The 24,866-nt window shown below is 41.0% G+C and overlaps 1 protein-coding gene across 1 annotated transcript in view; it reads left to right on the plus strand.

Moving 5' to 3' along the window:
• LOC126336262 (dynein axonemal heavy chain 3) overlaps window positions 1-24,866 on the plus strand; it is a 1,127,841-nt gene that overhangs the window by 148,084 nt on the left and 954,891 nt on the right. Inside the window, exon 13 of the mRNA XM_049999758.1 lies at window positions 13,625-13,809. Within this exon, the coding sequence (XP_049855715.1) occupies window positions 13,625-13,809 (185 nt within the window). The remainder of the gene's footprint in view (window positions 1-13,624; window positions 13,810-24,866) is intronic.

The raw sequence follows: 24,866 nt of genomic DNA on the forward strand, positions 1-24,866 counted from the left end.
GACTCTGACCACAATCTATTGGTTATGACCTGTAGATGAAAACTGAAGAAACTGCAAAAAGGTGGGAATTTAAGGAGATGGGACCTGGATAAACTGACTAAACCAGAGGTTGTACAGAGTTTCAGGAAAAGCATAGGGGAACAATTGACAGTAGTGGGGGAAAGAAGTACATTAGAAGAAGAATGGGTAGCTCTGAGAGATGAAGTAGTGAAGGCAGCAGAGGATAAAGTAGGTAAAAAGATGAGTGCTGCTAGAAATCCTTGTGTAACAGTAGAAATATTGAATTTAATTGATGAAAGGAGAAAATATAAAAATGCAGTAAATGAAGCAGGCAAAAAGGAACACAAACATCTCAAAAATGAGATCGACAGGAAGTGCAAAATGGCTAAGCAGGGATGGCTAGAGAACAAATGTAAGGATGTAGAAGCTTATCTAGGGGGGAAAATAGAGACTGCCTACAGAAAAATTAAAGAGACCTTTGGAGAGAAGAGAACCACTTGTATGAATATCAAGAGTTCAGATGGCAACCCAGTTCTAAGCAAAGAAGGGAAGGCAGAAAGGTGGAAGGAGTATATAGAGTGTTTATAGAGTGTTTATACAAGAGCACTGTACTTGAGGACAATATTATGGAAATGGAAGAGGATGTAGATGAAGACGAAATGGGAGATAAGATACTGTGTGAAGAGTTTGCCAGAGCACTGAGAGACCTGAGTCTTAACAAGGCCCCGGGAGTAGATAACATTCCATTAGAACTGCTGACGGCCTTGGGAGAGCCAGTCATGACAAAACTCTACCAGCTGGTGAGCAAGATGTATGAGGCAGGCGAAATACCCTCAGACTTAAAGAAGAATATAATAATTTCAATCCCAAAGTAAGCAGGTGCTGACAGATGTGAAAATTACCGAACTACCAGTTTAATAAGTCACAGCTGCAAAATACTAACGCGAATTCTTTACAGACGAATGGAAAAACTGGTAGATGCGGACCTCGGGGAGGATCAGTTTGGATTCCGTCAAAATGTTGGAACACGTGAGGCAATACTGACCTTACGACTTATCTTAGAAGAAAGATTGAGAAAAGGCAAACCTACATTTCTAGCATTTGTAGACTTGGAGAAAGCTTTTGACAATGATGACTGGAATATTCTCTTTCAAATTCTGAAAGTGGCAGGGGTAAAATACAGGGAGCGAGAGGCTATTTACAATTTGTACCGAAACTAGATGGCAGTCATAAGAGTCGAGGGGCATGAAAGGGAAGCAGCGGTTGGGAAGGGAGTGACATAGGGTTGTAGCCTCTCCCCGATGTTATTCAATCTGTATATTGAGCAAGCAGTAAAGGAAACAAAAGAAAAATTTGGAGTAGGTATTAAAATTCATGGAGAAGAAGTAAAAACTTTGAGGTTCGCTGATGATATTGTAATTATGTCAGAGACAGCAAAGGGCTTGGAAGAGCAGTTGAAGGGAATGGATAGCGTCTTGAAAGGAGGATATAAGATGAACATAAACAAAAACAAAACAAGGATAATGGAATGTAGTCTAATTAAGTCTGGTGATGCTGAGGGGATTAGATTAGGAAATGAGACACTTAAAGTAGTAAAGGAGTTTTGCTATTTGGGGAGCAAAATAACTGATGATGGTCGAAGTAGAGGGGATATAAAATGTAGACTGGCAATGGCAAGGAAAGCGTTTCTGAAGAAGAGAAATTTGTTACCATCGAGTATAGATTTAAGTGTCAGGAAGTTGTTTCTGAAAGTATTTGTATGGAGAGTAGCCATGTATGGAAGTAAAACATGGACGGTAAATAGTTTGGACAAGAAGAGAATAGAAGCTTTCAAAATGTGGTGCTACAGAAGAATTCTGAAGATTAGATGGGTAGATCACATAACTAATGAGGAAGTATTGAATAGGATTGGGGAGAAGTTTGTGGCACAACTTGACTAGAAGAAGGGATCGGTTGGTAGGACATGTCCTGAGGCATCAAGGAATCTCAAATTTAGCATTGGAGGGTAGCTTGGAGGGTAAAAATCGTAGAGGGAGACCAAGAGATGAATACACTAAGCAGATTTAGAAGGATGTAGGTTGCAGTAGGTACTGGGAGATGAAGAAGCTTGTGCAGGACAGAGTAGTATGGAGAGCTGCATCAAACCAGTCCCAGGACTGAAGACAACAACAACAACAACAGGTAACAAAGAAGCTAAATTACACTGTGCATTGCAGTTCATGTTTAGACAAAAAATTTCAATTGCTTAATGTTTAGTATATTTCATAAGCACTTTCACACTTTTAATGAGCTTTTACACACTTTCTCAGCAAGCTGTTCACGCCTTCAACAGGTCCAAGGGGCTGTTTGCAAGGAAATGCACTATGATCAGCTGCCTAGGAGGTGGCTCTGCTCCACCACAGTACATGAAAAAATGAGGCAAAATACTGTACTTTAGTGCACTTACTTTTTATTCTAACTAAAAGAATATGTTTAACACTAATGGCATAAATAAATACATAGCTTTCATAACATTACAATAATGAGCACTAAATTTGACTATAGTACAAAAGCTGTGGACTGGAAAAAAGTTTAAATCAAGTGCATATTACACTACAAAACATTACTCGTAAATCAAAAAACATTACTTGTAAGTCATAACTGTCTTAAACTGGTTAAACTTGGAGGACTTTTTTTTCTTTCCCACTTGCAAAATATCACCTAAAATATGTACATTACCTCTAGTAAAAACTCAAGATGTGTAGTAGTATAGATTTACTAATCATTACTTTATGAAAAAAAGAATAGAGTCACCATCACATAAATTAATTACTATTATCAGTCAACCAGCAAACTTATTGTTCTTTTTTACTATATTACCACTTTAAGCTCATAGTTCCTCAGAACACAAATATAAGTTTTCAGATAACCTATTTATCCAATGATGCAGCATTATATGACTTGTAAATGTTGCTCTTTCTGTTAAACTCTCATGCCCAGCTACAGTGTCATGAATGAATTGGACAACATACACAATATCCAATGTTGCCTACTTCTCAATTAGATCATCATTTTAGTTACACCACATTTGTTTGTATATAGTTACCTTTTTCATTAATTATGTCTGTCACCTCCATTATTTCACTTACCTTTTTACCTCGTTAGCTAGTGGAGTGCATTCTGAAAAAATATCCCTACTGCACAGACAGGCTCCCTAACCATTAAGACCCTAACATTATTTATTATTTTATTATTCCATTATTGCTTCATTAACTAATAAACAAACACCTGCTCGGCTTATCTAATGCAAAATTGACTCTGCTGAAAAACACTCCACAGTAACAGATCCTTATGCTAAGGCAAACTTAACTCTCATTACCAATCAGACAAAATCATCACTTAGACAAAATATTATTTCACTGTATTCTAGCCTGAAGGGCTATATCCATACAAGTCTTGCTGATACATTCCACAAACATTACTCCAGGCAACTATGTTTAAAGTTGTAATTCTTAATGTTAAACAAGGCTGTACCATGACATAATTCTATAGGTTAATAGTTATCTCCATATACTGATTGCACTGAACACAAACACTTCTATTATAACACAATTAATATTAAGATCTTGTGTTTAAGATGGTTTTTAATGCATTCGCCTTTGCTGCTGCACCACATTATGTTAATTTCACACATGAGCTGATTGCTTCAGAAGTTAATTATCCTCCACATATGCTGACAACTTTCATTTTCTGTTTAACATACCTTCTTGACGGAGATATATTCTTTAACTATGGTACAACTTTATTTTCTTCCATCCTCTTATTCCCGTACTTATCACTAACATAACGTAATATATACAAATGCACACGCATAGAATCACTGGAGAAACTTTTTCTAAAATATTTCTATACTGAAGAATCCTACTGTACCAAATTACGTGAAAGTCGAAGATAGAATGTTTGTGATTCCCTTATAAACTATAGATAGGTTAGGAGAAGAGGTTGACTGTCTCAGGAAACACAAAAAATGAGACAGACAGCTGGGCTACATTTTTGCCACATAATGAATTCGACACAGTGTTGAACCCCCTGTTTGCTAAATGCACAAGAAATTAGTCCCAAATATTACATCAATGCTGAGATTTTGAATCGCCAACAAATTGCACTCCATCAACTGTCCTGCGAGTTCCACAGTTAATAGTCCATCTTGTTTGACAGTCTTTGATAGCTGGCAGTAGCACTTCAATTTTTATTCCAGAAACATGCATTACTCTGTGTTCCTAATAGATTAAAAAAATGCCTATGAAATACCTTTCAAATCACTACCACTGTCCAGTAAACACTTAATATGTATACCTTGTACACTTGGTGTTATTGCAGGGTGCCACACTTCCTTTTTACTTACCATCTGACCCTCTTCATATGACAAATCCTCATTAATCCTTTCCCTGGATAAACTATCATTCTTCTTATAAAATTGATTATCAGACACAGTCAAATGACAGAAAGCATGGTCCTCTTCCTCATTACCACTCTCAAACTATAACTCTTCATTAGGCCTAACACAATCCTCTTTTATTCTTTCTTTACTTACCACATGGCCATCATTATCAATCATAAATTCAAATAACTCATCTTCATCACTATGGATTCGTTACTGCTATCATCATTACAACTATTATCAGAAACAGACCCACTCACACTTTCACTGTCCTCAAATACTTGGCTAATAAGTTGATCCATGTCTCCAGTATTAGACCACAAAGCAAAACACCTGAATTCCTTATGTTCTCCTAAAAATATAAATCCATTTTGACGCTTTGGACATCCCGAGCACCATCAACATAGTCTGTTTCATGACTTTATTATAATAAGTTACTTCTCACCTTTTATGGGATAAACATTGCTACCCACGCTATCATTCAGCATCTCACTAGAATTAGAAATTACACTCGTCTTACTGCTATCATTTACATTACCATTGATTACAGCACATTTATATACAAGTGGCTCTTCGTCACTATGTGCTTGAATGCAAGCAAAAACTGGACCATTATCTGGTTTAAATGGTTTGATCGACAATTAAAGTCATCTCCTCAATTTCTTTTACTTGAATTTCTCCTACCATTTCCATGCCCATTCTGGCTATCCGCCACCCAACGATTCCTTGAATTTCTACTATAAGTAGTCCTGTTCATCCTATTTACCTGAAATTCTCTCCCTGATTGATTATTGTCGTCAAAAGTCCTCCTATGATCTTCCCCTGAGGGCTTCTCCCTCTCCACTTTATCAACATAATTCAAGAAATCACTAATATTACACCAAGGGGCAGGTACAAGCATTTCTCTAACTCTCTGAGGCAACTTAGTTTCTAAACCCATAATTATTGATTCACTACCTAGCTCTTTGTTCAAATATTTCAGTTTGTTTATCCAAAACTGACTGAAAACTTTCACAGTACCCTTCCTAGAGTCAAATCTCTCTCCTCCCCAAAATTCACTCATAATTCTCTGCTTCTTATCTTTGGACCAATATCATCCTAAAAATGTTTTCTCAAAGTTTTGCCATGAAGTACAACTATCAGCTACCTGAGCTGCCCATCCATAAGCATTCCCTTTCACGAAACCTCTCACAAATGACATTTTCTTTTTGTCATTCAAACTACTCATCATTTGCCTTAACACCACTTCCATATTTCCGTCTGCCATAAACTTTTGCTCTTGCTGACTTTTGCTTCTAGGTTCCTCCTCCTTAACCTTAATGATCTCACCCACTTCAGTATTGTTTTCATCTACTTCACTCGCCTCACCATAGATGATGCTTGTATCATTTCATCTACAATAGGATTTTCGTCCCCATCATTCAGTGTTACATTCATGTCAGATTCATATGCACCAGTCACACTTACATCATTCCATTCCACTCGAGTTCACACTTCACTGTCAATGTTCATGAGTTCTGCTTTATTGTGACCACATACAATAGTCCTCACCTGAGGTACCACATGTAGTGGTTCTGCCTGCTTTATTTATTTCGTTTGTTCTCCTCAGTGCCGACATATTGGCTGAAAAATGGGGTGTGTAATTCCGACATTGACTACTACAAATAATGTAGCCGACAGGTGCACAGTACTTCAATTTCACTGCCCCCCCCCCCCCCTCCACACACAGTTATTGCACCAGTGCACTGTTGTTTAACTTTTGATATGTCTGATTAATAGTTTGCGGGTGAACATCCACATACTGCTACAATAGTTTACTGTCGAACATCTACGAGCAGTAAAAATGTAAATACGAAGTTCACAGTTCTTGGAGAATAGAAAGGTACATATGGAGCAGATACTCTCATTGTTTTTACACATAGCCTAATTGTTTAACACTTATTCCACAGTTACATTGAAGCATTGTTGTTGATCTAACCAACACAGGTTTCTCGTCTGAAACTCTGCTGTGGGCTGACTGTCTCGTGACCAAAAATTGGGCCCTTATATATCATCACAATAATAGGCCCTGAAACAATACATTATTTAAAGTTAAATTTACAGAAATTACAATTAAAACTTAACTCATTAAATTAACTGAATACCTTGAAAAATTCTGTCTTTTTAACAGTTTCTTCTACTACAAGATTTAGGCCAAATTATTTGTTTAAATGATGAAATTAACATACATTGTTATGTAGACAATACATTTGACAAAACTGTTAATTACTTTGGAATTAATGAAGAGCTGGCTTTGCTAACATGTTTTCGAATAGAGCAAAATAAATACTTTAAGATTACCAATACTTTGTCTTTCAAATGTTTATAATTAACACAGAATTTATATTTGTTTATACGTCAACAATAGAGTTTAAGTTACAAAACAGTTACTGATTTCACCCTATAACAAAAGATACTAAAAAGGATTAGCCAAAATAAATTAGAAAATCAATCACATACATAAAAATAAGCACAAAATTAGATTTAGTGTTATATTCTTTAAAATTGAGGGTCAGCCTTTCTCTATTATGAAAATACAGATTATACTCACATATTTTAATGGTGATTAGTTAAAAAAAATTAAAGAGGCAGATGGCAAAACAAGAGGGGAATTAAAATTATCCCAGCTTGCTTAGTCACAAACAGGATAGTGCACTGGCTCATACAAGCCATTTAGTCCAAAACTTGATTAATGTTGACATGTTCTGGTCAAAGGTGTCATGGCCCCTGAATATCCTGGATTTGAACTCTCTCAACTGATATATTTTGAGCATAGTTGAAAGCATTACGAACAACACGAGGCACCCAAATGTCACATCTCGACACACTATTGTCGAAGTAGCATACACAAATATGAGCAGTGCTGATTTGAAGAATGCATGCAATCACTTCAGGACACGACTGGAGACTTGTCATTGTGGCTGAATGGGGTTACATTGAATAATGCTACTGTTGGAAGATACCATTACTTATATGTAAAAGGTTTTTCATCTGTATTTGGATTTAATACACTAGTTTTTTTAAATGTCCCATTTATCAGATTTAAACACCACACCCTGTACACTTGTTGTAAGTTCATTTCTTCACATGCTCAAATTCTGGATCTGACACACTAAAGAAAGAGAGAGCGAAGTATAATCAGATTTGATTAAAATTTTTTATTATTGAAACATATAAATGAGGTATTGCCCATCTTCCACATTTTTAAATAATAGAGGCACTGTGATGTTTAAAGCTTTCCCGGCGTACTGATTCTTCCATAAAAACACGGGAGAACTGCCGGATATCAGTAACGTCATGCCACGATATTTCAGCACAGAGTCTTCTGGCCATCTTCAGGTGAGTGCCACTGTAGTAGCTGTAGTAGTACTGGCGAGTACGTGCTGAGCTTTGCTATTTAAAGCCGTACTGAGGTGACATTGCGTATGCGCTGTTCAGCGTGTGTGTTTATAACGGCCCGTGCGCTACACCTCACGCCCTCCACTGTGAAAGCCTGGCGTATCAGTATCAGGTCGATTTCCCTCATTGTGCAGATAACTACGTCGACTATGAAGTTTCTCTATAACAGGATTCTTAGGAGAGTTTAGCTGATAACCGTTATCTGGATTGATGAGAGTCTCGTTGTCAGACAATCTTATTACCACAGATTCATTGATAATCGAGCTCCAAAAGTTTGATGTATGGGCCAAAATTTTTGTGTCGTCGTAATTCATGGAATGGTCTGTGGAAATACAGTGTTCGGCGATTGCGGGCTTGGTGGGTTGGAGAAGGTGAGTATGTCGTTGGTGTTCCACAATGCGTTCCTGCACAGTTCGTGTTGTTTGCCCTATATATGATTTGCCGCATTCACACGTAATTTTGTAAACACCTGGTTTATGCAGGTCTAGGTCATCTTTAACAGATCCCACCAGTGATGAAATTTTGGAAGGAGGACAAAAGATGACTCTCACTTGATACTTTCTCAATATTCGTCCTATCTGTGTAGGAATATTCCAAACAAATGGTAGATAAACATTCAATCTGAAGACCTCTTCCTCTTCCTTGTTCTGTCATTTGTAGGTCTTCATCACTCCGTTCTCTTGCCTAGGTGAAAAGCCATTTTTCGAAAATACTTTTTGCAGGTGTTCCAGTTCCTTTTGAAGACTGTCGGCGTCAGAGATAGTATTGGCATGGTGGATCAAGGTTTTGAGAACGCCCATTGTTTGTGCTGGATGGTGGCAACTAGTAGCTTGTAGGTACAGGTCTGTATGAGTGGGCTTTCTGTACACCGAGTGACCAAGTGTGCCATGACTCTTCCGTCGCACTAAGACGTCTCAAAATCGCAAACAACCATCTTTCTCTATCTCCATGGTAAACTTTATGTTTTCATGTATGGCATTCATGTGATGTGAAAATCATTGGAGACGGTCCAGACCATGAGGTCACACTATAAAAGTCTCGTCAACGTACCGCCAAAATACTGTCAGTTCTAAAAGTGGCAGATTCGAGTGCTCTCTCCTCAAAATCCTCCATAAAAAGATTGGCCACCAGGGGAGACAAAGGACTTCCCATGGTGACACCGTCAGATTGTTCGTAAAATTCGTTGTTAAATATGAAATATGTAGAGGAGAGAGTGTGTTCAAACAACGCTGTAATGAAACTTCCTGGCAGATTAAAACTGTGTGCCCGACCGAGACTCGAACTCGGGACCTTTGCCTTTCGCGGGCAAGTGCTCTACCAACTGAGCTACCGAAGCACGACTCACGTCCGGTACTCACAGCTTTACTTCTGCCAGTATCCGTCTCCTACCTTCCAAACTTTACAGAAGCTCTTCTGCGAACCATGCAGAACTAGCACTCCTGAAAGAAAGGATATTGCAGAGACATGGCTTAGCCACAGCCTGGGGGATGTTTCCAGAATGAGATTTTCACTCTGCAGCAGAGTGTGCGCTGATATGAAACTTCCTGGCAGATTAAAACTGTGTGCCCGACCGAGACTCACACTCGGGACCTTTGGAGTAAAACGAATCCTTTCTCTCACCAAAGCCATGCTTGCTTTACCTTTGATGTTGTTTGCAGCAGTGGTATTTATTTTTTGTCTCTGCAACTTAATAAGAATATCAATGAGCTCAACAGCCTGGCTCTTCTTTGACGTAACTTGTCAAATCTTCGAATACATTCCATTACTTCCTCTGCACAGAGTTGCTTGATGTGATGTTTAAAGCTTTCCCGGCGTATTGATTGTTCCATAAAAACACAGGAGAACTGCCGGATATCAGTAACATCCTGCCACGATATTTTGGCGCAGAGTCTTCTGGCCATCTTCAGGTGAGTGCCACTGTAGTAGTACTGGCGAGTACGCGCTGAGCTCCGCTATTTAAAGTCGTACTGAGGTGACATTGCGCATGCGCTGCTCAGCGTGCACGCTCATAATGGCTCCATGCGCTGCGTCTTGCACCCTCCACTGTGAATGCCTGGCGTATCAGTATCAGGTCGGTTTCCATCGTAATGCAGATAACTACGTCGAGTACGAAGTTTCTCTATAACAGGATTTCAAGCATGGTTTAGCTGATAACCGTTATCTCGATTGATGAGAGTCTCATTGTCAGACAATCTTATTTCCACAGATTCATTGATAATCGAGCTCAAAAAGTTTGATGTATGAGCCAAAGTTTTTGTGTCGATTTTGTGGATTGGAATGTTTTGGGGGAAGAGACCAAACAGCGAGGTCATCGGTCTCATCGGATAAGGGAAGGGCGGGGAAGGAAGTCGGCTGTGCCCTTTCAAAGGAACCATCGCGGCGTTTGCCTGGAGCGATTTAGGGAAATCACAGAAAACCTAAATCAGTATGGCTGGACGCAGGATTGAACCGTCATCCTCCAGAATGCGAGTCCAGTGTGCTTGTGTCGTTGTAATTCATGGAATGGTCTGTGGAAATACAGTGTTCGGCGATTGCGGACTTGGTGGGTTGGAGAAGGCGAGTATGTTGTTGGTGTTCCACAGTGCGTTCCTGCACAGTTCGTGTTGTTTGCCCTATATATGATTTGCTGCATTCACACAGAATTCTGTAAACACCTGGTTTACACAGGCCCAGGTCATCTTTAATGGATCCCACCAGTGATGAAATTTTGGAACATGGCCACTTCCTCTTCCTTGTTCCATCGTTTGCAGGTCTTCATCACTCTGTTCCCTTGCTCTAGGTGAAAAGCCATTCTTGAAAAATACTTTTTGCAGGTTTTCCAGTTCCGCTTGAAGACTGTCAGTGTCAGAGATAGTTTCAGCACAGTGGATCAAGGTTTTGAGAATGCCCATTGTTTGTGCTGGATGGTGGCAACTAGTAGCTTGTAGATACAGGTCTGTATGAGTGGGCTTCCTGTACACCGAGTGACCAAGTGTGCCATGACTCTTCCGTGCACCAAGACGTCTAAAAATGGCAGACAACCATCTTTCTCTATCTCCATGGTAAACTTTATGTTGTCATGTATAGAGTTCATGTGACGTAAAAAGTGGCAGAATCGAGTGCTCTCTCCCCAAAATCCTCCATAAAAAGATTGCCCACCAGGGGAGACAAAGGTTTCCCCATGGTGACACTGTCAGATTTTGTCGAGATTTTAAGGCTACTGTATCCACATCTGCTCGTAAGTTATGGAGGACTATCCTCTCCATGGGCGAGATATTCTTCATTGGTGCACCCCTGGTCAATACACGACAAGACTCTTGACAAAGTTCCTCCGCTTCATCTGCCTCAAGACAGCGTACAGCTTCTTCGAACTTCAAATTTTACGAACAATCTGACGGTGTCTCCATGGGAAGTTCTTTGTCTCCCCTGGTGGCCAATCTTTTTATGGAGGATTTTGAGGAGAGAGCACTCAAATCTGCCACTTTTAAACTGACATGAACACCATACATGAAAACATAAAGTTTACCATGGAGATAGAGAAAGATGGTTGTTTGTGATTTTTAGACGTCTTGGTGCGACGGAAGAGTCATGGCACATTTGGTCACTCGGTGTACAGAAAGCCCACTCATACAGACCTGTATCTACAAGCTACTAGTTGCCACCGTCCAGCACAAACAATGGGCGTTCTCAAAACCTTGATCCACCGTGCCAATACTATCTCTGACGCCGACAGTCTTCTAAAGGAATTGGAACACCTGCAAAAAGTATTTCTGAAGAATGACTTTTCACCTAGGCAAGAGAACAGAGTGATGAAGTCCTACAAATGACAGAACAAGGAAGAGGAAGAGGTTTTCAGGTCGACTGTTTATCTACTATTTATTGGGAATATTTCTTCACAGATAGGCAGAATATTGAGAATGTATCAAGTGAGAGTCATCTTTTGCCCTCCTTCCAAAATTTATCACTGGTGGCATCTGTTAAAGATGACCTGGGCCTACGTAAACCAGGTGTTTACAAAATTCCGTGTGAATGCAGAAAATCATATATAGGGCGAACAACACGAACTGTTCAGGAACGCATTGTGGAACACCAACGACATACTCGCCTTCTCCAACCCACCAAGTCCTCAATCGCCGAACATTGTATTTCCACAGACCATTCCATGAATTACAACGACAAAAAATTTGCCCATACATCAAACTTTTGGACCTCGATTATCAATGAATCTGTGGAAATAAGATTGTCTGACAACGAGACTCTCATCAATCGAGATAACGGTTATCAGCTAAACCCTCCTTGGAATCCTGTTATAGAGAAACTTCGTAGTCAACCCAGCTATCTGCATAAAGATGGAAATCGACCTGATACTGATACGCCAGGCTTTCACAGTGGAGAGCGTGAGGCGCAGTGCATGGGCCGTTATGAACGCACACGCTGAGCAGCGCATACGCAATGTCACCTCAGTACAGCTTTAAATAGTGGAGCTCAGCTCGTACTTGCCAGTACTACTACAGTGGCAGTCACCTGAAGAAGGCCAGAACACTCTGCACTGAAATATCATGCCAGGACGTTACTGATATCCGGCAGTTCACCCGTGTTTTTATGAAACAATAGAGGCACTATTTGAGGTTGAATGCTTTGGATGGAGCAGATGAAACTTACATAGATATAAGCGAAACATTAGGCCAGGATGACTTTTGCCTGGCATTGTATTCCCATACACACTTCTGCTATTTCAGCCCTGCCTTCCCCTCACTTTCCCCATGTTCATCTCATGTGCTCCACTTGTTCAGTTCCTGTTGGCACCTCTCAGCACAAATAATATACTGTGATTGACTTATTTTTACGTATTTTATTATTTGGATGCTATATAAGTAAGTAAACAGTGTCATTGTTATTCAATCCTGAACTTTCTGTTTTAATAATTGAATCTGGTCATTATACAATTGTATGTAATGGATATGATTGCTTTCACATAAGATGGAGAAGAGAGGTGTTAAGAATGATACCCAAAGTTGATACACTTGGATCAGAGGGCTGCACAATTCGAGCTGCCTTTGGGGATACAGGCACAGGAAACAACTGATTCAAGCGTGTGTATTTGGTTCTGATTTTTAAACAAGTTAAGTTATTGACTTCAGCTGTATTGTTTCTCTTTGTGGCTACCCTTCTATCGAACAAAGATTTGTTTTGCTCTTGTAATAGACAAAGTGGTTGATATAATGTATTGTTAGATAGTGTGGAATTTTTCAGTGATTTATGCTCACCTGTATGTTACTGGTATGATATTGAATAAGTACTTACTTGTGTCAGTGTTGTCTACACAGAACAGTAATTATAATTCAAGGAAGCAGGTGAATATTTTCTTTGGGAGACTGCTAACTCTTTTGGCATGGTTTATGAGAACCAAATGACAGATGTCCAGATGACAGCTGTTTCTCTTAATCTGTACTGTTCATCTATTTAGTACTGAAGAATGCCTGTGGAAACAAATCAGTTTACTTTCATCAATTGCTTTGGAGTTGTATTGACTTGTTAATAATAATTCACAAAAATTGTCAGCTATTCAGTAGATACAATGTATGAGACTTGATTTTTGAAACTACATAACTATAGTGAAAATTAGAATTTTAATTATATCTTTGGCCATTTTAAATTGTTTGAATAAATGTAAAAGAGCTGTTCATAATATGAATACTGGTGTAGTGGTTGTGGAACATTTTCTTAATACTTTGTTAAAAAATCTTGTGCCGTTTGAATGTGTTTAACAGAAATTTGTTGTTTCAGAATATGTGCTGTTTTTGATGAGATGTCTGATAGAGTCCGAGAAATGCCTAAGACAACAGCAGAATTAGTAGAGCTAAATAACTACATAATTGAGTGCAGAGATGTTACGATGTTTAATTTGAAAGAGCAGATTCGTATATCAGCAGAGAATGTACTCTTTCTGATGGATCATGCTATTCTTTCAGGTAAACCCATAATATGCTATATTCAAAGAATTTGATTGATTGGTTGATTTATTTATTTTCATTTAAATGTCACACTTTAAAACTGCAGCACAAGTAAACATCTTCAAAATATCTTCAGAGTAGCTCTTGAATATCATACCAGATTCCACAAAAGAAAAAGGTGTATTATAGAACTAAAACACTATTAAGTCAAGCAGTCTTTTTCATGTGAATGTTTATAAATCTCAAGACAATGTCTGTAAAGTGTTTTAAATGTTTTTTGCAAGAGGTGGTTGCCAGAATTCATCATCATGGGGAAGGCAAATACAGTTTTTCCTTCTTGGTCTTGGACTAAATTGAAATGGTGCCTGTCATAAATGACTTCAGTTGATAGAATGTTAAAAAATAAATAATGGTAAAATATTTCTTATTTTGTGACTGATAGGATGAGTGAATTGAAGCCACATTATTGAATGTTAATGACTTGTGTAAAATTTGCAAAAGTTTTCAGTCAAGGCCACTTTTCAATTAGTTGTTCAGATTATTTTTGAGTTGATTTGATTTGATTTTAACAGGGAAGCTAAAACAGCGTATGTATAACCCGCCACTGCCCACACGGAAACTACATTTATTGTGCAGTATTGCTCCCTGTATGTCTAGTAAAGCCAACCAAAGTCATTAAATAGTGCCCTTTACCAGTTTTTTGTTGGACACAATTTGTTCAGGTCTAGTTGTCCCAAAGATTCTGTATCTTGTACTCTCCAGTGCCATGCATTCAAAGATTAGGTGTGATGCAGTTTCGTCACCCTCATCACAGATCCTGCATTTAGGGTTCTCTTCCGTTATACCCATTGTGTGTAGGTGTTCTTTAAAATTCCCATGGCCTGTCATCGGTCCTGTCATGAGTTTGATCTCTTTCCTGTTCAATCCCAAGATTACAGAGCTTCTTTTAAAACATATCTAGGGCATCATTACCTTACCATGTTTTGTTTATGGACCTTGGTCCAATATCCTACATGCTGTTTCCTAAGCCAATTCTGCAATTTTAATTTGATCATAGCCTTGGTGATTTTCAGGACAGGTTCCGGTCCAATAAATGGAGTTGTTGCCCCCATCCTAGCCAATCTGTTGGCTGGTTCATTGTCACAGATCCCTGAGTGGCCAGGGACCCACACTAGGTTTTCCCTATTGCTTCCCCCTAGATCCACCAGAACCATGTGGCATTCTGCTACAATTTTAGATCTTGTTTCAGGAGCTGCCAATGATTTCAGGGGTGCCTGGCTGTCTGAATAGATGTGGATGCTACGGCCCTTGTAGCGCCTATACATATTCTCCTCCACACATGCCCTGATTGCAGTAATTTTAACTTGGAATACAGAGGCCAGTTTTCCTGGAGAGATAATGCCCTCCAGTCTTGGCTGCTCCAACAGCTTGGTCTATTTTGTACCCAGCAGTGAACTAAACGATGTCCCCCTTAGAGTGTTGGACTGTTTTTTCCCACTGCTCCCTGCTTACAATTACTATATTGTAAGGCTTTTCGAAGCAGTTGGGAGTTATTATTGTATAGTCGGTAGGCATTTACCCAGGCATTCCTATATTTACCTCACTCACTATGTTAGTGTGTGATTCTGGATATCTGGATGAGACCCAGTTTTTGTCAGTTTTAAGTCTGTGTGCCCCACCTGCTGCCTCCATCTTGACCCAAAGCTGTAGTGGAGGCATGTCCAGCATGGCTTCCAATCCAGCAGTTGGTGTGCTGTTAACTCTGCCTGTTACGGCTGAAATCAAGGGGAAAGTACAGCCATAATTTTTCCTGAGGGCATGCAGCTATGCAGCTTTACTGTATGGTTAAATGATGATGGCGTCCTCTTGGGTAGAATATTCCGGAGGTAAAATAGTCCCACATTCGGATCTCTGGGCGGGGACTACTAAGGAGGACATTGTTATCAGGAGAAAGAAAACTGGTGTTCTATGGTTTGGAGTGTGGAATGTCAGATCCCTTAATCGGATAGGTAGGTTAGAAAGTTTAAAAAGGGAAAATTTGTGTTAAAGTTAGATATAGTGAGAATTAGTGAAATTCAGTGGCAGGAGGAACAAGACTTCTGACCGGGTGAATACAGGGTTATAAATACAAAATCAAATAGGGGTAATGCAGGAGTAGGTTTAATAATGAATAAAACAATAGGAATGCGAGTAAGCTACTACAAACAGCATAGTGAACACAATATTGTGGTCAAGATAGACAGGAAGCCCACGCTTACCATAGTAGTACAAGTTTATAATGCCAAATAACTCCGCAGATGACGAAGAGATTGATGAAATGTATGATGAGATAAAAGAAATTATTCAGGCAGTGAAGGGCAACGAAAATTTAATAGTCATGGGTGACTGGAATTCGATAGTAGGGAAAGGAAGAGCAGGAAACGTAGTAGGTGAATATGGAATGGGTGTAAGAAATGAAAGAGGAAGCCACCTTGTGGAATTTTGCACAGAGCATAACTTAATCATAGCTGACACTTGGTTCAAGAATCATGAAAAAAAGGATGTATACGTGGAAGAAGCAACGAGATACTTGAAGGTTTCAGATAGATTATGTAATGGTAAGACAGAGATTTAGGAACCAGGTTTTAAATTGTAAGACATTTCCAGGGCCAGATGTGGATTCTGACCACACTATATTGGTTACGAACTGTAGATTAAAACTCAAGAAACTCCAAAAAGGTGGGAATTTAAGGAGATGGGACCTGGATAAACTGACAGAACAAGAGGTTGTAGAGAGTGTCAAGGAGAGCATTAGGGAACGATTGACAAGAATGGGGGAAAGAAATACAGTAGAAGAAGAATGGTAGCTTTGAGAGATGAAATAGTGAAGGCAGCAGAGGATCAAGTAGGTAAAAAGATGAGGGCTAATAGAAATCCTTGGGTAACAGAAGAGATATTGAATTTAATTGGTGAAAGGAGGAAATACAAAAATGCAGTAAATGAAGAAGGCAAAAAGGAATACAAACGTCACAAAAATGAGATCGACAGGAAGTGCAAAATGGCTGAGCAGGGATGGCTAGAGGACAAATATAAGGATGTAGATGTGTATATCACTAGGGGGAAGATAGATACAGGAAAATTAAAGAGACCGTTGGAGAAAAGAGAACCATTTGCATGAATACCAAGTGCTCAGATGGAAACCCAGTTCTAAGCAAAGAAGGGAAAACAGAAAGCTGGAAGGAGTTTATAGAGGGTCTATACAAGGGCAATGTTGTTGAGGACAATATTATGGACATGCACGAGGATGTAGATCCAGATGAAATGGGAGATATGATACTGCGTGAAGAGTTTGACAGAGCACTGAAAGACCTAAGTCGAAACAAGGCCCTGGGAATAGACAACATTCAATTAGAACTACTGATAGCCTTTGGAGAGCCAGCCCTGACAGAACTCTACCATCTGCTGAGTAAGATGTATGAGACAGGCGAAATACCATCAGACCTCAAGAAGAATATAATAATTCCAATCCCAAAGAAACCAGGTGGTGACACATGTGAAAATTACCGAACTATCAGTTTAATAAGCCACAGCTGCAAAATACTAACACTAATTCTTTACAGGTGAATGGAAAAACTGGTGGAAGCCAACCTCGGGGAGATCAATTTGGATTCCATAGAAATGTTGGAACACGTGAGGCAATACTGACCTAACAACTTATCTTAGAAACTAGATTAATGAAAAGTTAACCTACGTTTCTAGCGTTTGTAGACCTAGAAAAAGATTTTGACAATGTTGACTGGAATGTTTTCTTTCAAATTCTTAAGGTGGCAGAGGTAAAATACAAGGAGTAAAAAGCTATTTACAATTTGTACAAAAACCAGATGGCAACTATAGGAGTTGAGTGGCATGAAAGGGAGGCAGTGGTTGGGAAGGGAGTGAGACAGGGTTGTAGCCTGTCCCCAATGTCATTAAATGTGTATAATGAGCAAGCAGTAAAGGAAACAAAAGAAAAATTTGGAGTAAGAATTAAAATCCATGGAGAAGAAATAAAAACTTTAAGGTTCGCCAATGACATTGTAATTCAGTCAGAGACAGCAAAGGACCTTGAAGAACAGCTGAACGGAATAGACAATGTCTTGAAAGGAGGATATAAGATGAACAGCAACAAAAGCAAATAAAGGATAATGGAATGTAGTCGAATTAAATTGGGTAATGCTGTGGGAATTAAATCAGGAAATGTGACGCTTAGAGTAGTATATGGGTTTTGCTATTTAGGGAGCAAAATAACTAATGATGGTCAAAGTAGAGAGGATATAAAATGTAGACTGACAATGGCAAGGAAAGCGTTTCTGAAAAAGAGAAATTTGTTAAAGTCAAGCATAGATTTAAGTGTCAGGAAGTCGTTTCCGAAAGTATTTGTATGGAGTGAAGCCATGTATGAAAGTGAAATGTGGATGGTGAATAGTTTAGACTAGAAGAGAGTAGAAGCTTTTGAAATGTGGTGCTACAGAAGAATGCTGAATATTGGATGGGTAGATCACATAACTATTGAAGAGGTATTGAATAGAATTGCGGAGAAGAGAAATTTGTGTCACAACTTGACTAGGAGAAGGGATCACTTGGTAGGACATATTCTGAGGCATCAAGGTATCACCTATTTAGTATTGGAGGGCATCGTGGAGGGTAAAAATCGTAGAGGGAGACCAAGAGATGAATACTCTAAACAGATTCAGAAGGATGTAGGTTGCAGTAGGTACTGGGAGATGAAGAAGCTTGCACAGGATAGAGTGGCATGGAGAGCTGCATCAAACCAGTCTCTGGACTGAAGGCCACAACAACAACAACAACAATGGCTAAGCAGACCAATCTCTGCACCTTTGCAAGCTCCTTAGCTGCAACCTGCAGTTCTACCTTCTTCCATCACACTACAGTTCCATAGGAAATCCTATGTCTGACCACTGTGGTGTATATTCAATGCATACCCCTGGGGCTCAGGCCCCAGTTTTTGCCACAAGCCTTTCTAGTTCTCACTAGAGTACTTTTTGCCTTGAAGCTGATACTCTTAATGTGAGGGGTCTATGTTTGCTTCTCATCTAAGGTTACCCCTGGATATTTCACTATCTCCTTCACAGGTAGAGTTTCATCAAAGTGCTTTACATTTCAACTTGAGTGTTGAATATGTCTCTTTGTAAATAGGATTGACCGTCAGATCCTGTTTAATGTACCTTTTTTGCACAATGTCCAAGGTTCCTTGTGCCATATTTCTAACTGTGTCACTAAATTTGCCAAGTATTACTATGACAAGGTCATCTGCGTATCCTTGGCAGAAGCATTGTCTGAATTCCATGATGAGTTCGTTCACCACTAGATTCCACAATAGAGGGAACAAAACCTCCTCCTTGTGGGGAGCCTCTAGTGGTGTTTATTACCATCTTTTCATTCATCTTGGTAGCCTCTACCTTCCTTCCACTGAGCATGGCCCTGGTCCACGTGCATACAGTGGTCCCCAGGTCATGCACCTCTGCTGCCTCTATCATGGAATCGAAGGTTGTGTTACTGAAGGCCCCCTCGACATCTAGGAAGATGCAGAGGGCAATTTTTGGAAGTGAAGTGCTTTCTCCACCTTCCCAATGAGCTGGTGGAGAGCTGACTCGCATGATTTACCTGGCTGATATGCCTGCTGGTTTGAATGTAGAGGAGCCATACTTAGCCTCCTCTCCCTAACATATACATTAACCAGTTTTTCCAATGTTTTGAGAATGACGGAAGACTGACTGATTGGTCTCATATCCTTAACCTTGGTATGATCAGTTCCCCTGGCTTTGGAATGAAGACAACCTTCACTGCCCTCCAATCATAGGGAATGATTCCTACTGCTAGACTAACCCTGAATAGCCTGCATAGGATTCTTATGAGCTTCTATCCTGCCTGTTGTAGGAGAGCTGGAAATATTACATCTGGGCCAGGTGACTTGAATGGTTGGAATGTTCCCACCACCCATTCGATTTTATTAAAGTTCGCACACTCCTTGGATGATTCCCAGTCCTCTCTTCAAGTGCCTAAGAACCATTGTCTCTCCAGGATCACATTCCTGCCCGTGTTGTTGGGCAGAGAATAATGAGGAATGTGAGTTTTGAGGAGCAGTTCCAGTCTCTCATGTGCTGTCTTTGTATATTCCCCATCCTCCTTCCTCAGTGTATCTGCTGGATTGGTTGGTACTCTTGTGAGAATCATGTGCAGTCTGGCTTGTGCAGCCATGCTCTCCACTTCCTCACAGAATGCCTTCCAGGATGCCTCCTTTGCTTGTCTGATTGCAAGATTGTAGTTGACAAGGGCCTTACGATATTTAGCCCATTGTCCTTTACGTCTCGCAATATTAAACAGTCTCCGTACCTGTTTTCTTTGCATTTCTAAGTTGTTATTCCACCAACACACACTCCTATTTGTGCACTTCTTGGTGATTGTGCAGTTGTCCTGATATGGCAGAGGTAAGAGCATCTGCTACTTCCTCCAATTCTACTGGATTCTTCATCGAGGTTTTAATTTCCGATAAACCTAAATCTAGACCCCTTCTATATGTCTCCCAGTCTGTTTTCCTGGGATTCCTGTAGGTCATGGTTTGTCTGATTCACATTTTAACCTCAAATTTAATGTACATGTGACCCGATGAGGATGGCTCCAACACCACATGTTTGACATAGCTGCCCATTATCATGTAACTATTGGTTATGTCAGTTACTTCTTCCCGTCTGCTATTCCTGACTGTAGGTTCATTGCCCCTAATTAGGACCTCTAAGTTGTTAGCTAAAAGGAATTCAAGGAGGTACTCACCTCTGCTGGTGGTGTCCTTGCTGCCCCACACTAAGTTGTGGGTATTGGCGTCACATCCCACCAGCAGTTGGTCACCTTGCCGATGGCAAGTCTCTACCGTTCTCCTCACCTCCAAGGGAGGAGGAGAGCTGTTTCCATAAGGAAGGTATGTTGAGGTCAAAACAATTTCCCTTGTGATGTCTTCCTCACATTGCTGCATTTTAATGATCAATAATCCCCTAGAGCAGAAATCTATCATTTGCATGAAAGAAATTCCACTTCTTATATAGATGCATGTCCTGGAGTTTTTTAGATTTCTAACATAAATCAGCTTACCTCCAGTGCCACCGAGGCCCGATACACTCCCTTTACCGTATTTACTAGAAACTAAGCCACACTTTTTTTTCCGGCTTTTGTAATCAAAAAAAGCGCCTGTGGCTTAGAATCGAGTGCAAAGTAAGCGGAAGTTCTGTAAAATGTTGGTAGGTGCCGCCACAATTAACTTCTGCCATCGAATATATATAGTGCTACAGAGGCATACTTTGCAGGCACAAAGATAAATACTGGCGCCAAAACCTCTGTGTCAGTAAATAAATTAAGGTGGAAGACGAGATTTTTTCTCCGCCCCGAGTTTCGACCACTGCATTTTCATACATTATCCAACAAAGTAAATACAAATTCTGTATTATTCATCTTTGAATGTAGCCACCTTTCATCGTGCTGCGAAAATCTGACTGGCAAGACTGTTTGGGATGTTTGTCAATATGGCCAACTCTACGTTCTAAATTTTTTCCTACATGTGACAAGAGATGGTTGCTAATAGGAACTTTTATGAATTGTGAATCACATGCAGTATTCTCTTCACCATAAGAATAATACGAATATAAACATTTTGCCATGTATTCTTTCGTGTTTGCTGCTATCATTTAAATCCTGTCTGCCTAATAAACTACGAAACTAGAGTGAGACAGCAGCAAACATGGAAGAATATACATATCATGCCATGTTTATATTCGTATTATTCTTACGCCGAATAGTGATACGGTCAGAAATGAAGCACGACAACTGAATAGATTTTTAAATCTAATATGATTCTAATTTCTTTGCAGAATGTAATATACTAAAGAGGCGTCTGCAAAGATTTTCAAGCAAAGAAAAATTTTTGCTAAACTCTCCTTCACAACATCTTCTATCACACGCAGTCTATTATTTGGTTCTTGTTGATTATTTTCAAAGAAAGCAGCAGTGTAAGTAACAACAAATAGCAGTCTCTTGCCATTGTTTTGCTAATGAGACGATTCTCTCTCTCTCTCTCTCTCTCTCTCTCTCTCTCTCTCTCTCTCACTTGCTCTTTTTGGAAGCGGCTGTAGCGCGCACAAAAGCAAGACATACTGCGAGTGGCGACAGGTCGTAAACACTCATTATCAAAATGCAACAAACAATGCGTGACAGAGTACAATAATGCATTTTTAGCTTAGAGTGACATAACACTTATAACAAAGAGAACGGCACTTATCAGATCAAAGAAAAATAAGCAATCAATTCAAACCAGATGAAGCACTTGAAAAAGGAAGGGTACCCGTATAAATGTGGACAGAGTGCCTGACGCATAGCAATGGCTACCTGGTAAAGCTTAACTGCTAAGCTTACGACTCAAACCAAACTACTGTAGCTGTATCGTCATTCATTCGACCTAAATTGTGTTTCATATTACAATGGACCAACTTTTTTTCGATTTGGAGGTGCGGCCTAAAACTTTTCTCTCCCCTTGAATTTTGAGTCTCAAATTTCAGGTGCAGCTTAGATTCGGGAAATATTTTTTTCCTTGCTTCTGAGTCTCATTTTTCAGGTGCCGCTTAGATTCGAGTGTGTCGTAGATTTGAGTAAATACAGTATATAAATAGGGTTTTTGTGTAAGGGCCACGTCCTCTTTCTGCCTCCACAGGCAGCGACTCAGTGCAGCAGAGGCCCCTTTACTGTGCTGCAGATTAATCTGCAGCACCTCCAGTCTCCATCTTGCTGCCATCTTTGAGGTCTTTGAGAATCCTGCGAGAACCCTAAGAACAATTTCAGGTCCTGCTACCGCATTGCCTTCAGCACTTCTCACCAACCTCCACTACCAGGGTTTGCCCTTCTGGTGCAACCTTCTCGTCGATCACTCTCCAATCTTCTGTCGAGACTTTTGGGTCCTGGGCCCCTATTTTCCCGAACAGTGTCTTAGGAGAGACTTCCTTAAGGATCTTTGGTACCCATATCTATATCTTTGTGGGCTTAAGAAGCTCTGCTGCCATCTTAACTGGCAGCTTTGCATCTTCCCACGGAGATATCGTGGGCACCTTGTCCTTGAGCCATTCCACCCTGTGCACCCCCTCACAGACAAAAATGAGTTCACCATGATCTGGGTAGACCCTCCTGAAGTTGGGCCCTGGGCTAGTGTCCCCCCCCCCCCCCCCCCCCAGTCTTTTAAAACAGGACCATCTGTACCAATTTCTCCTGCTGTGAGGTGATGGCCACCAGTGGACAGCCTTCGGGGATAACTGCCATCCTAAAAACCGTACTATAGGTTTGTTTTCCTATTTCTTGCCTCAGTTTTTTCTGGACTCGTTTATCCAGGGAGGAGGGGAATCTTTGATTCCTCCCTTATCCATTTGCCACCTGTCTTTGACGTAGTGGGGGTCTGCTTATCCCCTTCAACCTGAGACAGTTTTTTCCTGAGGGTCCTAGGTTCAAGTCCCTTTAATTCCCTCCACTCTTCTTTAGGAAGCCATTCTTTCCCTTCCTTTTTCCCATGTTCCCTGAGTAGTTTGCTCCTCGGGGCTCCAGACAAGCCTTTGATCTTAATATGGTCTAGCTTCTCGGTTACAATTCCAACTTCTGGCTCAGGTCTAAACCCTGATTTTGTAGTGGGAGGGCCTTACATCGATACTGACCTCAATGTTTGGATATCTGAGGTCTCAGTTTGCCCCTCAGTTTGTCTTCCTATGTTGTCTTTAATTGTGTCCATATTGGTCCCATGAGATTAGGGGATCTACACTCCTGGAAATGGAAAAAAGAACACATTGACACCAGTGTGCCAGACCCACCATACTTGCTCCGGACACTGCGAGAGGGCTGTACAAGCAATGATCACACGCATGGCACAGCGGACACACCAGGAACCGCGGTGTTGGCCGTCGAATGGCGCTAGCTGCGCAACATTTGTGCACCGCCACCGTCAGTGTCAGCCAGTTTGCCGTGGCATACGGAGCTCCATCGCAGTCTTTAACACTGGTAGCATGCCGCAACAGCGTGGATGTGAACCGTATGTGCAGTTGACGGACTTTGAGCGAGGCCGTATAGTGGGCATGCGGGAGGCCGGGTGGACGTACCGCCGAATTGCTCAACACGTGGGGCGTGAGGTCTCCACGGTACATCGATGTTGTCGCCAGTGGTCGGCGGAAGGTGCACGTGCCCGTCGACCTGGGACCGGACCGCAGCGACACACGGATGCACGCCAAGACCGTAGGATCCTACGCAGTGCTGTAGGGGACCGCACCGCCACTTCCCAGCAAATTAGGGACACTGTTGCTGCTGGGGTATTGGCGAGGACCATTCGCAACCGTCTCCATGAAGCTGGGCTACGGTCCCGCACACCGTTAGGCCATCTTCCGCTCACGCCCCAACATCGTGCAGCCCGCCTCCAGTGGTGTCGCGACAGGCGTGAATGGAGGGATGAATGGAGACGTGTCGTCTGCAGCGATGAGAGTCGCTTCTGCCTTGGTGCCAATGATGGTCGTATGCGTGTTTGGCGCCGTGCAGGTGAGCGCCACAATCAGGACTGCATACGACCGAGGCACACAGGGCCATCATTGTGTGGGGAGCGATCTCCTACACTGGCCGTACACCTCTGGTGATTGTCGAGGAGACACTGAATAGTGCACGGTACATCCAAACCGTCATCGAACCCATCGTTCTACCATTCCTAGACCGGCAAGGGAACTTGCTGTTCCAACAGGACAATGCACGTCCGCATGTATCCCGTGCCACCCAACGTGCTCTAGAAGGTTTAAGTCAACTATCCTGGCCAGCAAGATCTCCGGATCTGTCCCCCATTGAGCATGTTTGGGACTGGATGAACCGTCATCTCACGCGGTCTGCACGTCCAGCACGAACGCTGGTCCAACCGAGGCACCAGGTGGAAATGGCATGGCAAGCCATTCCACAGGACTACATCCAGCATCTCTACGATCGTCTCCATGGGAGAATAGCAGCCTACATTGCTGCGAAAGGTGGATATACACTGTACT

This window comes from Schistocerca gregaria, chromosome 2 (genome assembly GCF_023897955.1).
Source record: "Schistocerca gregaria isolate iqSchGreg1 chromosome 2, iqSchGreg1.2, whole genome shotgun sequence".
Lineage (NCBI taxonomy): Eukaryota > Metazoa > Arthropoda > Insecta > Orthoptera > Acrididae > Schistocerca > Schistocerca gregaria.